The sequence below is a fragment of the Salvelinus alpinus genome, chromosome 2, assembly GCF_045679555.1.
Source record: "Salvelinus alpinus chromosome 2, SLU_Salpinus.1, whole genome shotgun sequence".
Taxonomy (NCBI): domain Eukaryota; kingdom Metazoa; phylum Chordata; class Actinopteri; order Salmoniformes; family Salmonidae; genus Salvelinus; species Salvelinus alpinus.
Window position 1 is genome coordinate 20,796,018 of NC_092087.1, and position 12,294 is coordinate 20,808,311.

Consider the following 12,294-nt stretch of genomic DNA (forward strand, 5'->3'; position numbering starts at 1 on the left):
AGAGGTCTTGGATGGCAGGAAGCTTGGCCCCAGTGATGGTCTGTGCCGTTCGCACTACCCTCTGTAGTGCCTTGCGGTCAGAGGCCGAGCAGTTGCCATACCAGGCAGTGATGCAACCAGTCAGGATGCTCTCGATGGTGCAGCTGTAGAACCTTTTGAGGATCTGAGGACCCATGCCAAATATTTTCAGTCTCCTGAGGGGGAATAGGTTTTGTAGTGCCCTCTTCATGACTGTCTTGGTGACTGTCTTGGTGCTTGGACCATGTTAGTTTGTTGGTGATGTGGACACTAAGGAACTTGAAGCTCTCAACCTGCTCCACTGCAGCCCCGTCGATGAGAATGGGGGAGTGCTCGGTCATCTTTTTCCTGTAGTCCACAATCATCTCCTTTGTCTTGATCACGATGAGGGAGAGGTTGTTGTCCTGGCACCGCACGACCAGGTCTCTGACCTCCTCCATATAGGCTGTCTCTTGTTTAGATTGGCATCTCAGGAGACTCAGCCCCTCTGTTGAGCACACATTAACACGTACTGGCCTCCCTATAACACGGCTTAAACACAACATTTTAAATCTGCATTTAGTCTCATTTCCACCATCTTTATGACGAGGCCCAATGTTTTAAGGGTATTTATTCTACTTTGTATAAATCATTAATCAGCCAAGTTAATTTACTTCTGCCTGTCTTGGTCAGCTTCATTAACTGCTTTGGAGTTGGGCAACTAGACGCGCCTCCCGCCGCACCAGGCTTGTGACCAACACAAAAGATGTAAATCTCACCACTGATTTCAGGAATGCAGACCCAGATAAGCATCAGTGTCATTCAGTTCATACTCATCCCAGGAGCGAGGGGAGGGAGTTGGGATGGGGGGTGAGAGGATGTCTGTCTGGCTTGTGTATCATCAAAATGAGAAACAATAAGGACTTGAAAATTTAAAAAATCTACGGCTGAATATTTTTTTATTTTAGTTGGATTATAGAATTACATGCAATTATAGAGCATATGTAACCATTTGTATACAGCACATTCTCCTTTAAAATGAAGTAATAACAGAAAATGATTTTGGTATAGACTCATATGTTGGTGTTAATTGAGCACCGCATAGGATTTGAGTGTTTTAAAATGGATGTTTCTCATGGAGATCCTTTGGCAGGCAGGCACGCCCACCCGTTGGACCTGTTTCCCATTAAAAAGCCATTCTGCGTGGTTCTTCTGGGAGTAAATATATCAATTTCCATAGAAAGTGTTTTGTTTGTGAGGGTGAGTGTTTTCTTGGACTCCACTGCTTTGCCTCACTGAGGTTAGGTTTCTCTCAGATGTGTGTTTTTATCCCCTGCCTTCCACACAGCCGTGAAGCAGAACACTAACAGAACCTGAGCCATGCTCCTTCGTCCAGCCCAGTATGGACATGTCATCTGCAAGTATCTAGTCCGGAAAGACAAAGCAAAAGACTAGTTCATCACCCAGTGGAAGGAGAGTCTATGAATACAATGCAAACAAACAAACAAACAAGAAACAGTCAGGAATGAACCAATAGAAAAACCTGTTATAGAAGTGAACTCGTGTGGTAAGGAAATTACACATGTTTACAGTTTGGCCCAGGTTAAAACATACTGTATCCCCTGTACTGTGCCTTGTTTTAACAGCTGTTTCTCCTACTCCCTGCTGTCTCAGGTTTTTAAGTCATGATGCAAGAATCTGGGACCGAGGCGGCAAGCAACGGTCCAGCCAGTCAGAACAGAGCAGCGAGCGTGGAGGACGGAGCCAGGGACGCGAGGCCCAAGAGCGCCACGTCAGTGGACGTCACTGCAGCTGACCTGATCCATCTCCAGCAGCAGCAGGTCAACTAGGTTCCTCTCTTCACACCTGTCTTAATTAAAGGAATAATCCCCTCAAAAACGATATTTTGGTATTTGTTTCATTATTCCACTGTTGTTACAGTCTTAAAATGTTTTGCATGTCAGCAATCAAGTTACTATTTGCTTTTTGAAAGTCTTATATCTTGACAACTTGATTGCTGACATGCAAAACCTTTTGGGACTGTATCAACAGTGGCCTAATGAAAATAATGTCAAAATGAGTGGATTATTCTCATGTCAACAGCAGTCCCTATCCCCTCTAAAGTACCTGTTAATATTTCATCCCGACCCAAAGTACATCAACTACATAAACACATGACTATTATTTATGTGTATTGGAGAGCGTTTTGAATGTTTAAAGAGAGGGTAGTGCTCTCAATGATTGTGTGTTTGGATGCGGACATGTTTAGTGTATTATGCAGCATCTGCATTTTGGTGAAGTATTTATTGAGGTAGGTCAACATATTTTAAGTGTATAGGTGCCACACAATTCTCGGACAGTTGGAGTGCTGTACTGTGCAATGGGCTGACAGTATTTTCCCTTAGCTCATTGTGAACTCGCCTCACACTCACAACTAATGTCACACTCCTCTGTGTCCAACCAATGAGGCCCATAGAATGGCGGTAGATTTATTATTAGTGAAGCCCAAAACATTTTCACCATCTGAGACTTGAGGGAAACAGACAAGCTCTTTCTGTTGGTGTCAGTGTTATGTGTGCCACACGACAGCGTGTTTAAGGAAACAGCATTGAAAAGATCACTGTGTCTCATGCTATCTTGGCATTGAAGAATGACTGGGGTTGTTGTCAGGAGCAGTTTAGTCATGATGCACAGCCTCTTTTGTTGCTGCCTGTTGTCACCGTATATCTATCAACATCTGTATGAGGTAAAGAACAATGCTGAAACATGCATTTTGTCACAACAAAAATAACAGTCATTCGTTTGAAGCACTTATCAGGAAAATCAGCTTGTGAACACGTACAGCACATTGTGAGTAATAGCCCAAGAAATCACATATTTGTTGCAAGCCAGTAACATTAACACCAGCAAAGTTGCAAATGCACAATTTACAATAATTCCTTCAGCAATAACAGAAAAAGTAGACAAATAAAGATGTGTCTGCAAACGTCCTTTACTTGTTAGACCTATAGGCGGTCTACTCCACATGGCTGTCCCTCCCTCCTCTCCCCTCCATCACTGCTGTTCTAGCCGTCTCCCTTATTTTCTCCAGCTCAACATTAACATGTCGTCAGTGAGAAAATCACAGCCATACTGAATTCATTACTGCAGTAGTCGCACAAAACCATGGATACAATTTCAATAACTGCGGGCCACAGTTGAGTAAACAGTTGCACTGAAACTTAATTCCTGTTGACTTTTCCTTCATTCTTTGCCAGGGGCGCATTCTGATTCGCTGTGCAAAGACAACAGGGGTTACAACTTTGATGAATGTGAGGCAGACGAGAGGGAGAGAGAGAGCAGGGAAATGTGGCATGGATGCACACTTGACACCGAGGAGAGTGAGAGAGAAAAAAAATCCTTCACCCGAGGTAAAGAGCCAACTGTCCGGCACTGGTCTCTGTTCTCTGGACATATGGATGGGATAATGATTCTCTCAGATCAGTCATTTAGGAAAATAATGTAGAAATAAAAACATTACTCGTGAATTTAGTCCTGTAGAATTTTTTCCTGTTAATTTCAATAAATTGTAGATATTTTTCTTTCTGTTTGTCCCTTTGAACAAAGAAAGCCCATGCTTAATGTCTGTGGCGTACCATACGGTTTATGATGGAGAGAGAGAGGCGGATGGATTAATTGTTCTGTGTGATAAATGGTGCATGGTTCGGGATGAAGGACGAGATGTCTCATTCTCCGCTCCTGACGTTCTCCTTTGATAGGGTACTTACCAGTGGAGAGTTCTGGGGGAATGCGCCTGTGTTTTTATTCTCCCATTAGGCTAACCCAGGATTTTCATTCATGCATCATCAACCATGTTAATTGTCCCATGGGCATTAAGATCTTCGCTCAATTACTTGATAACTTTTACTTTTGTGGCATTTTGCAGTCTGTCTTTTAAGTTTTATTTGCTGGTTGCGCTAATATAGGGGGTAACTTGACAGATATGTGGGCTTCTCTGAGAAACATCCAAGACACCATTTCCCTTTTGGTGATGCAGAAATCAATCTAGATTTTTTTGTTCACCCCTGAGTCAGGGTGAACAACAAACCTGGTGGTGGTATACCATTTATTCTTATTAGGGAACATAACTGTGAAAGACAGTGCTCATTAATAAAGATAGGGGATACAATAATTGTAATCTGTTTGATCATCTTGATTCTGACAGTGGAATTTATCTTGTAGACCAGTCAGATTTGGGGGAAGTGGACCATAAGCTTGGTTTAAACATCTCTATTAGTAAGTCAAATACTGGGCTGTAATACCTCTGCAGAAACAAGGCGCTCTCCTGGCTTATCTAAATCTCCAATCGAAGTGGTTTCCCATTATTGGCCAATCACTGTATAGACACATTTTATGTTTGAACAGAAATGTTCCCATTTGGTGGATAAATATAGTGTATTGTTGTGTCAACCAAACAGAAGGTTTGCACCCTATATTTTCTCAATATGACTCCTTTCTTTTATGTTTTCTCTAAACTTTCTTGCTGATGGTGCAGAAGTTGTGGTTTTCAGAAATCCCTTTAATGAGGAAGTGAAGATTATAGACATGATAAAGACAAATATATTTCTTAAAAGGGGCTGTGTTTTTGCAATAGCTAAACATTTGTGGGTTTTCCGTTTGTTTTGTTGTTATTGATTTTGCAAGAGGAAGTTCCGATGTCCAAAGGAGCAGTCACAGATTAGACCAGATGCAGCCAACCACATCAACAAGCAGGCAGTCATAGTGATGATGTGATTGAACAGTTAGATACTGTAGGCTGCTGTTGACTCCTGCACATTCAAGTTACTACATGTACTGTTGTTGATTGTGATTTATGGTTGATTTAGGCATTGCATTCGTAATCTTGCACATGTTTATGCAAGCAACCGATTCCTCTGCTAGAAATTGGATTCAGCTGATATAACTGTGGAGTATTAAATATTAATATCCTGTCTCTTAGAGGTGTCCCTTTAATGAAGTTTGAGAGATTCCTCAAATATCATCGTTCCTCAGTGATAGAAAATACATTGAGTTTACAAAACATTAAGAACACCTTCCTAATATTGAACACCCTTTTACCCTTTGTTGAAGCTGCAGGCTTCAACAAACGTTGCAGGAGAAGATGATCACAAGGAAAATTAAGTTATCTGGCAAGCTTAAAGGGCTTACATAAACATGTGATGGAAATATTAAATAACGCAGACTGTGGCCTCAAAAAATCTGGCTTCTCTAGAAAATACACTGAGTGTACAAAACATTCAGAATATTGAGTTGCCCCACCTTTTGCCCTCAGAACAGCCTCGATTCATCAGTGCATGGACTCTACAAGGTGTCGAAAGCGTTCCACAGGGATGCTGGACCATGTTGACTCATAATGTCAACATGGTCATAATGTTCATAATGTTTTGTCCACTCAGTGTACACTCCAAAAATATCATCAGAAAAAGAACAACAGCCAGATGAATCATTGCTTATCCTTTACAGCAGAAATATCAATCCAGGCTTCTTTGTCAGACAAGTTCTCTAAAGCTTTGTCACAAATCGCAAGATAAGGCAAACCAACTTTTTTCCCTTTAATTTCTCTTCTCTGTTGGAGCAGGACCATCAGTACTGTCTGGAGAGCAACACTTTGGCTCTTCACGTGGAGCTGCAGACACAGGTTCGCTGTTTGCATAATATAAACTATAACAAGGTCCCTCTCGACATGGTGGAAGAGAGAGAGATACACACACACACACACACACACTGCTCAGCACAGCCTTGGTTGTCTGTCTGTCTGTGTGTCTATCATCACTGAACTCTACTCACCGGAGGAGGAATTGCTAAGTGATAAGAAGACTCACATGACTTTCTCCCACGTTGCCAACCCTGTACTGTAGATTAGACATCCAGGCCCAGTACTGCCCAGTACAGTACAGTGTAGCAGGGCCAGGGCTGCTGAGGCAGACTGTAGAGCAGACTAGTGGTCAGACTTACTGGCATTTAGATCAGAGGTTAAAATCATCAGCTCAGAGGTGTGCTCAGAGCAGCTCTCTTGCTGCTGGACTGCTGGCTGCTGATTGCGTCCACTTGACTGTGGAGTTCAGTGTAACAGAACCACCCCTCTTTACTACAAGTAAAAAACACTCGTTATCGCCACACATTTTAATTAAATTAAATTCAGCAATTCAGCTTTTTGTTTTCTCACAGCAGTATATCTGGTCAGTACTGCATAACCAATAGGTGTGATAGAGGGCTGGTTTCTCTGTGTGGTTGGTGTCCAAAGGCTATGACGCATTATTCTCTCATTGTGTGTTTCCTTCCTGAGGGTTGCAGTCAATGACACATATGCATGCCACGCACACAAGTGCACACACACACACCCCTCCTCATCTCAGAGAGGATCATGTTAAAAGGATACACACGGCTATGTTTCTGTGTCACTCGCAGCCACCTGTGTTATGCTGTGGATTGTCTTTCCTTCATCTCTCAGTGCTCTCAGGTATCTGCTTGTAAACTGTTCATATTGTCAGATCAGGCTGGGGACGGTAGGGGCTCCAACTTATTGGAAATCTGGGGGAACGGATAACATCAGTGTTATGACACTGCATATTGCCCTAAATTGCTTTGTTGGTAAAACGATAGTGCTCTTCCAATTTGAATAATTGTATGGAATCCCTCCCAGAACAGTTTAATTATGTTATCACACAACTCACAGCATCTGTCTTTATAGTGGAGCAGATGACAGTTTTATTACAGGCTGATTTCTTGGGTGGTTCTGGCAATTGATGTGTGATCTGATTAATAATCATACTGATGGAGGTGGAAATTGAACAGTAATGTGCTTGTATGTAGAAAAGGGAAAAGATAATTAGAAAAAAACACGCCATGTGTCACAAGAAAACTTCATCACTGTTTTTGTCGATTCCTAAGCCTTCCGCAATTGAACCATATTGCTTTTTGAGTCTAGTTAATTGTTACATGCAATATATTTTTCTCCCAGGGAAGAGAGATCTGTTTAGTCTATCCCAGTATGACTTCTGAAGCCTTTTGTCATGTCTTGTTGAGTTTTCTTCCTGAGTTTTGGAGGTAAACACATTAGCAGCACCCCTCTCTATGGCTAAGTTCCAAAATGGCCAGCTCATGAAATCATCCATTTTGTTAAGTGTACCTTAAGCGTGTCCTTTCAGCCCGTGAGACGATCAGCAGCAGAGAGATGCAGCACAGGTCACATGTTTGCATACCATACCAAACCCCCAAGTTTAAAATAGTTGACTGATCCATGGGTTGACATCCTGTTTACACACCCTCCCCGGGGCTGTTTCATTTGGGCAAGCGGGGGGGATCTGAGGAGTTGTTTGACAATGAGGTAATCAGAGAGACTCTTAACTTCCCTCATGCCCCAACAACCCTGCAACGCTGCAAGGTAAGTCGCTCCATACTATACTGTAGCTAACCCTGGCCACATGAAACACAGGGATAATGGATTTCAGGTCAAACGGTCAGGATGGGGTGTAATGTAGTGGAAGGTGTATTGTTCTGTATCCCGTATTTATCAGGATGATGTAACGGTGAAGTGGAAACGTCTAGGAGCAACAACGGCTCAGCCGCGAAGTGGTAGGCCACACAAGCTCAGAGAACGGGACAGCCAAGTGCTGATGCACATAGTGCGTAAAAATCGTCTGTCCTCGGTTGCAACACTCACTACCGAGTTCCAAACTGCCTCTGGAAGCAACGTCAGCACAATAACTGTTCGTCGGGGGCTTCATTAAAGGGGTTTCCATGGCCGAGGAGCCACGCACAAGCCTAAGGTCAAGCAATGCTAAGCGTCAGCTGGAGTGGTGTAAAGCTCGCAGCCATTGGACTCTGGAGCAGTAGAAACACGTTCTCTGGAGTGATGAATCACGCTTCACCATCTGGGTGTCCGACGGAACAAATCTGGGTTTGGCGGATGCCAAGGGAATGCTACCAGCCCCAGTGCATAGTGCCAACTGTAAAGTTTGGTGGAGGAGGAATAATGGTCTGGGGCTGTTTTTCATGGTTTGGGCTAGGCCCGTAGTTCCAGTAAAGTGAAATCTTAACGCTATATTCTAGATGATTCTGTGCTTCCAACTTTGTAGCTATAGTTTGGGGAAGGCCCTTTCCTGATTCAGCATGACAATGCCCCCGTGCACAAAGCAAGGTCCATACAGAAATGGTTTGTCAAGATTGGTGTGGAAGAACTTGACTGGCTGGGACATAGAGCCCTGACCTCAACCCCATCTAACACCTTTAGGATGAATTGGAATGACGACTGTGAGCAAGGCCTAATCGCCCAACATCAGTGCCCGACCCCATTAAAGCTCTTGTGACTGAATGGAAGCAATTCCCTGCAGCATCTAGTGGAAAGCCTTCCCAGAAGAGTGGAGGCTGTTATAGCAGCAAAGGGTGGACCAACTCCATATTAATGCCCATGATTTTGGAATGAGATGTTCAACGAGCAGGTGTCCACATACTTTTGTTCATGTAGTGTATTTGGCAGTCTTATGGCTTGTTGGTTCCAGACTTGGTGCATTGGTACAGCTTGGCCGTGAGGTAGCAGAGAGACAGTCAATGACTTGGGTGGCTGGACTCTTTTATTTTTCAAGTGTTCTACTCCGCTAGCCAGCACCTCGCCTAAACAGGTGTGCGTTTCTTTTGCTTCCAGATTGGCTGGACTCTTTGAACATTATTAGGGCCTTCCTCTCTGACACCGCTTGGTATAGATGTCCTGGATGGTAGGGAGCTCGGCTCAAGTGATGTATTGGGCCATACGCACTACCCACTGTTGTGCCTTGCGGTTGGATGCGAAGCAGTTGTCATACCAAGCAGTGATGCAGCCAGTCAAGATGTGTGGGCCCATGCCAAATCTTTTCATCCTCCTGAGGGGGAAGAGGTGTTGTCGTGCCTACTTCACGACTGTTGGTGTGTGTGGACCATGTTAATTCCTTAGTGATGTGGACACCGAGGAACTTGAAGCTCTCGACCTACTCCACTAAATGCATCTAGTGTGTAATGTTGGATCAGTGTGGCCACTGCTTTCTATGTAAATTATGGTATGCTGGTATCATTAGGAAGCCTGAAGTGGCTCTCATTGTGGGGCACCCGGATGATGGCCGTGTCTGTGCGTTTGTGCTGAAGAGGGAAACTGTAAACTTCTTTGCAGGTGTCTGAAGCAGCTAATGTGGAGAGTCAGACAGGGAAACACGTCTGTGTTGGTTCATTATTAGATGGCTTATTAGGAGTGCTGAACTGACTCTAGGGTTTTGACTAAATGCATCGGTAATGTTTTATTTAAAGTAATACCCACAAACACATCCCTAAACCTCCCGATCGCATACACATACACACACGTATGCTCACACACCAACACACGCACGCACGAGCGCACACACACACTGGTATTGGTCTGTTCTTGTTGAGCAGATTGTGTGTTTAGTGTTGTAAATAAGGAACCGTTTTAACAGGGCCTCAGGAGGCTTGGGTTGGGAAAGTACAAGCCCAAACATGGCTGGTTTTAATAGCCATTGTCAAAACACTCTTTAAACAAAAAAACTATTCAGTGGAATGGAATGTTTACATCTAGTTGAATAATAATGCCTTTTTTGGAGAAACTATTCTTTTAGGGTGGCCCATTTGACCCAATTTATTAGGAATAAAGTTAAAGAGTTAATATGTATCAAGAAAGTATTTCCTACACAGAAAACTTATGGGTAAATAATATTATTAATAGGCTGTGCTTGTTAACACCCCCAATGCAAGTGCAATGTAGATCCCATTAACATAGAAGAGGCCCTAAGAATTTGGCAGATAAGGGTTAAACGAGCTATTGAAATTGAAACTGGGACTTTCTCCCATTAAAACACTTATTTGTTTCAATAAAGCCCTAATCCTTGCAACTGCATTTGCCTCAGATTAAGGCATCTATTTGGGCTTCAGAGGCCACGACAGTACACAGATACATAGGGTGTGTATGTGTGTATTGGGGTTGGCGGGATGGATTACCAATGGAGGTACTAGCCTGCTAATGCAAAAGCGGTGTAGTGAAACTGGCTTTTTATATTTTATTAATAATCTACGCGCCACACTGTGGAAAACAGACGTCAATGTTCATTCACGCCGTCAGACCCCAGATCTGAAACTGGGCATGCTGGGTGACAGAGAGGGAAGAGAAGAGCTGGAGTCTGGAGGGGAGCAAAGTGATGGCAGCAAAACGCCTGTTTACTCTTGCCAGGCATCTGTTAGCAACACGCAAGCCTGTGATATTGCTCCCCAGAGCAACTTGTGAAGAATGTGCCTGCCGCCTGTTTCTTAAAGGGCTCAAAATGCCTCTAAATGTGTTAGCTGCCTGATGCTACCAAACGGTCAGGGGCAGACTTAGTGATTTGGAGGCTTGAGACAGAGGCCAGTTTGAGCCCCCTCCCCCATGTGTCTACAATGTATTTTTTAGGGGTTTTATAGTAAAGACATGTAATTTGACAATAAAAATGTATGTGCCATGAACACAATCATGAACCCAACCAGTCATGTTTTCATCTGTTTGTTAAACAAATGACTACAGAAAGTAGATTACCTTTGCACATTCATCCAAAAATAATTCCAGCATCCAAGTGGCTGAAACGATCTCACTTGAGAAAGCATCCGAGTGAGGGAAACAACGCCCCTCTGTCTTACTATATGTAGCTCATGTATCTGATGCTGTCTGGCCAAAAGGAGTATGACATGCCATACTCTTTTTAACCAGACAGCAGCGATACATGTGCTACACATACTGTACATGGCCCCTGCCTCGACAACAAAGGCAGTATTATCAGCAGCACCTGTCTTTTTACTAAAGAAATGCTTTAAGATTGCATTTTTCTGTTAAAATGTATTATTATAATTTTTTTCTTTTCTCTGCCTCGTTCTGAAAGCGCCTCATTGCTGCAAGTTCATTTCAATGAAAGTCATGTTTGCAATCATATCGCGTGAAACAATGCACGGGAACTCTGTCAGGGTGGAATAGTCCATTATAATGAACCAGTCCGTGGGTGATTAATGACACTTGTTTCTACTATTCTGAGAAAAATATTTGTATATCTATGAAAATAAAGTATTGATCTATATTATGAATTATTATTCAGCTGTATGGATTTATTTACTTTTTTGGAGGCCTTTTTTGTCAACAATGTGGCCTCATTAACCTGGGCACAGTGGCCAGACAAAACCCCCCTTCCAACTATTTCCATTGCAAGTTTTAAGCTTCCTGCAGATTTTGCTGTTGCTGAACCAACTTGCTGAAGTAAGACAGAATGAGAGCGATGAGCTGAGCAGCCCATGACAGCGGGTCATTTGTCGGGGTGGGCTGGGTTGGGGATGCCTCGAGTGGAGTATGGGGGGCCCTCAAGCGGAGAAATTATATATGTATATATATATGTATATATATATATAGTACCAGTCAAAAATTTGGACACACCTACTCATTCAAGGGTTTTTCTTTATTATTACTATTTTCTACATTGTAGAATAATAGTGAAGACATCAAAACTATGAAACAACACATATGGAATCATGTAGTAACCAAAAAAGTGTTAAACAAATCAAAATATATTTTATTTATTGTTCAAAGTAGCCACCCTTTGCCTTAATGACAGCTTTGAACACTCTTCTCATTCTATCAACCAGCTTCATGAGGTAGTCACCTGGAATGCATTTCAATTAGTGTACCTTGTTAAAAGTTCATTTGTTGAATTTCTTTCCTTCGTCATGCGTTTGAGCTAATCAGTTGTGTTGTGACAAGGTAGGAGTGGTATACAGAAGATAGCCCTATTTGGTAAAAGATCAAGTCCATATTATGGCAAGAACAGCTCAAATAAGCAAAGGGTAACAAAAGTCCATCATTACTTTAAGACATGAAGTTCAGTCAATCCAGAAAATGTCAAGAACTTAGAACGTTTCTTCAAGTGCAGTTGCAAAAACCATCAAGCGCTTTGATGAAACTGGCTCTTTTGATGACCGCCACAGGAAAGGTAGACCCAGAGTTACCTCTGCTGTAAATGATAAGTTCATTAGAGTTACCAGCCTCAGAAATTGCAGCCCAAATAAATGCTTTACAGAGTTCAAGTAACGGACACATGTCGACATCAACTGTTCAGAGGAGACTGCGTGAATCAGGCCTTCAAGGTCAATTTTGCTGCAAAGAAACCACTACTAAAGGACACCAATAATAAGAAGACACTTACTTCGGCCAAGAAACACGAGCAATGGACAATAGACCAGTGGAAATCTGTCCTTTGATCTGAT

The 12,294-nt window shown here is 42.7% G+C and overlaps 1 protein-coding gene and 1 long non-coding RNA gene across 12 annotated transcripts in view; one reads left to right on the top strand and one right to left on the bottom strand.

Moving 5' to 3' along the window:
• LOC139556251 (forkhead box protein P1-B-like) overlaps positions 1-12,294 on the top strand; it is a 247,220-nt gene that overhangs the window by 134,474 nt on the left and 100,452 nt on the right. For all 10 annotated transcript variants that reach the window (XR_011671095.1, XM_071370018.1, XM_071370029.1 and 7 more), the window contains one exon: positions 1,672-1,838. Coding sequence is in view for 9 of the 10 variants with exons in the window: in XM_071370018.1 (XP_071226119.1) it covers positions 1,683-1,838 (156 nt within the window). In the remaining variant the exon portion in view is untranslated. The remainder of the gene's footprint in view (positions 1-1,671; positions 1,839-12,294) is intronic.
• LOC139556286 (uncharacterized) lies at positions 940-6,238 on the bottom strand. Of its 2 annotated transcripts, none has more exons than XR_011671097.1 (2): positions 5,859-6,238; positions 940-1,422 (listed from the first exon to the last, which is right to left on the bottom strand). It is a non-coding gene; the product is annotated as an uncharacterized lncRNA (long non-coding RNA). The 2 variants fall into 2 exon arrangements; XR_011671099.1 differs by having other exon boundaries at positions 5,824-6,221.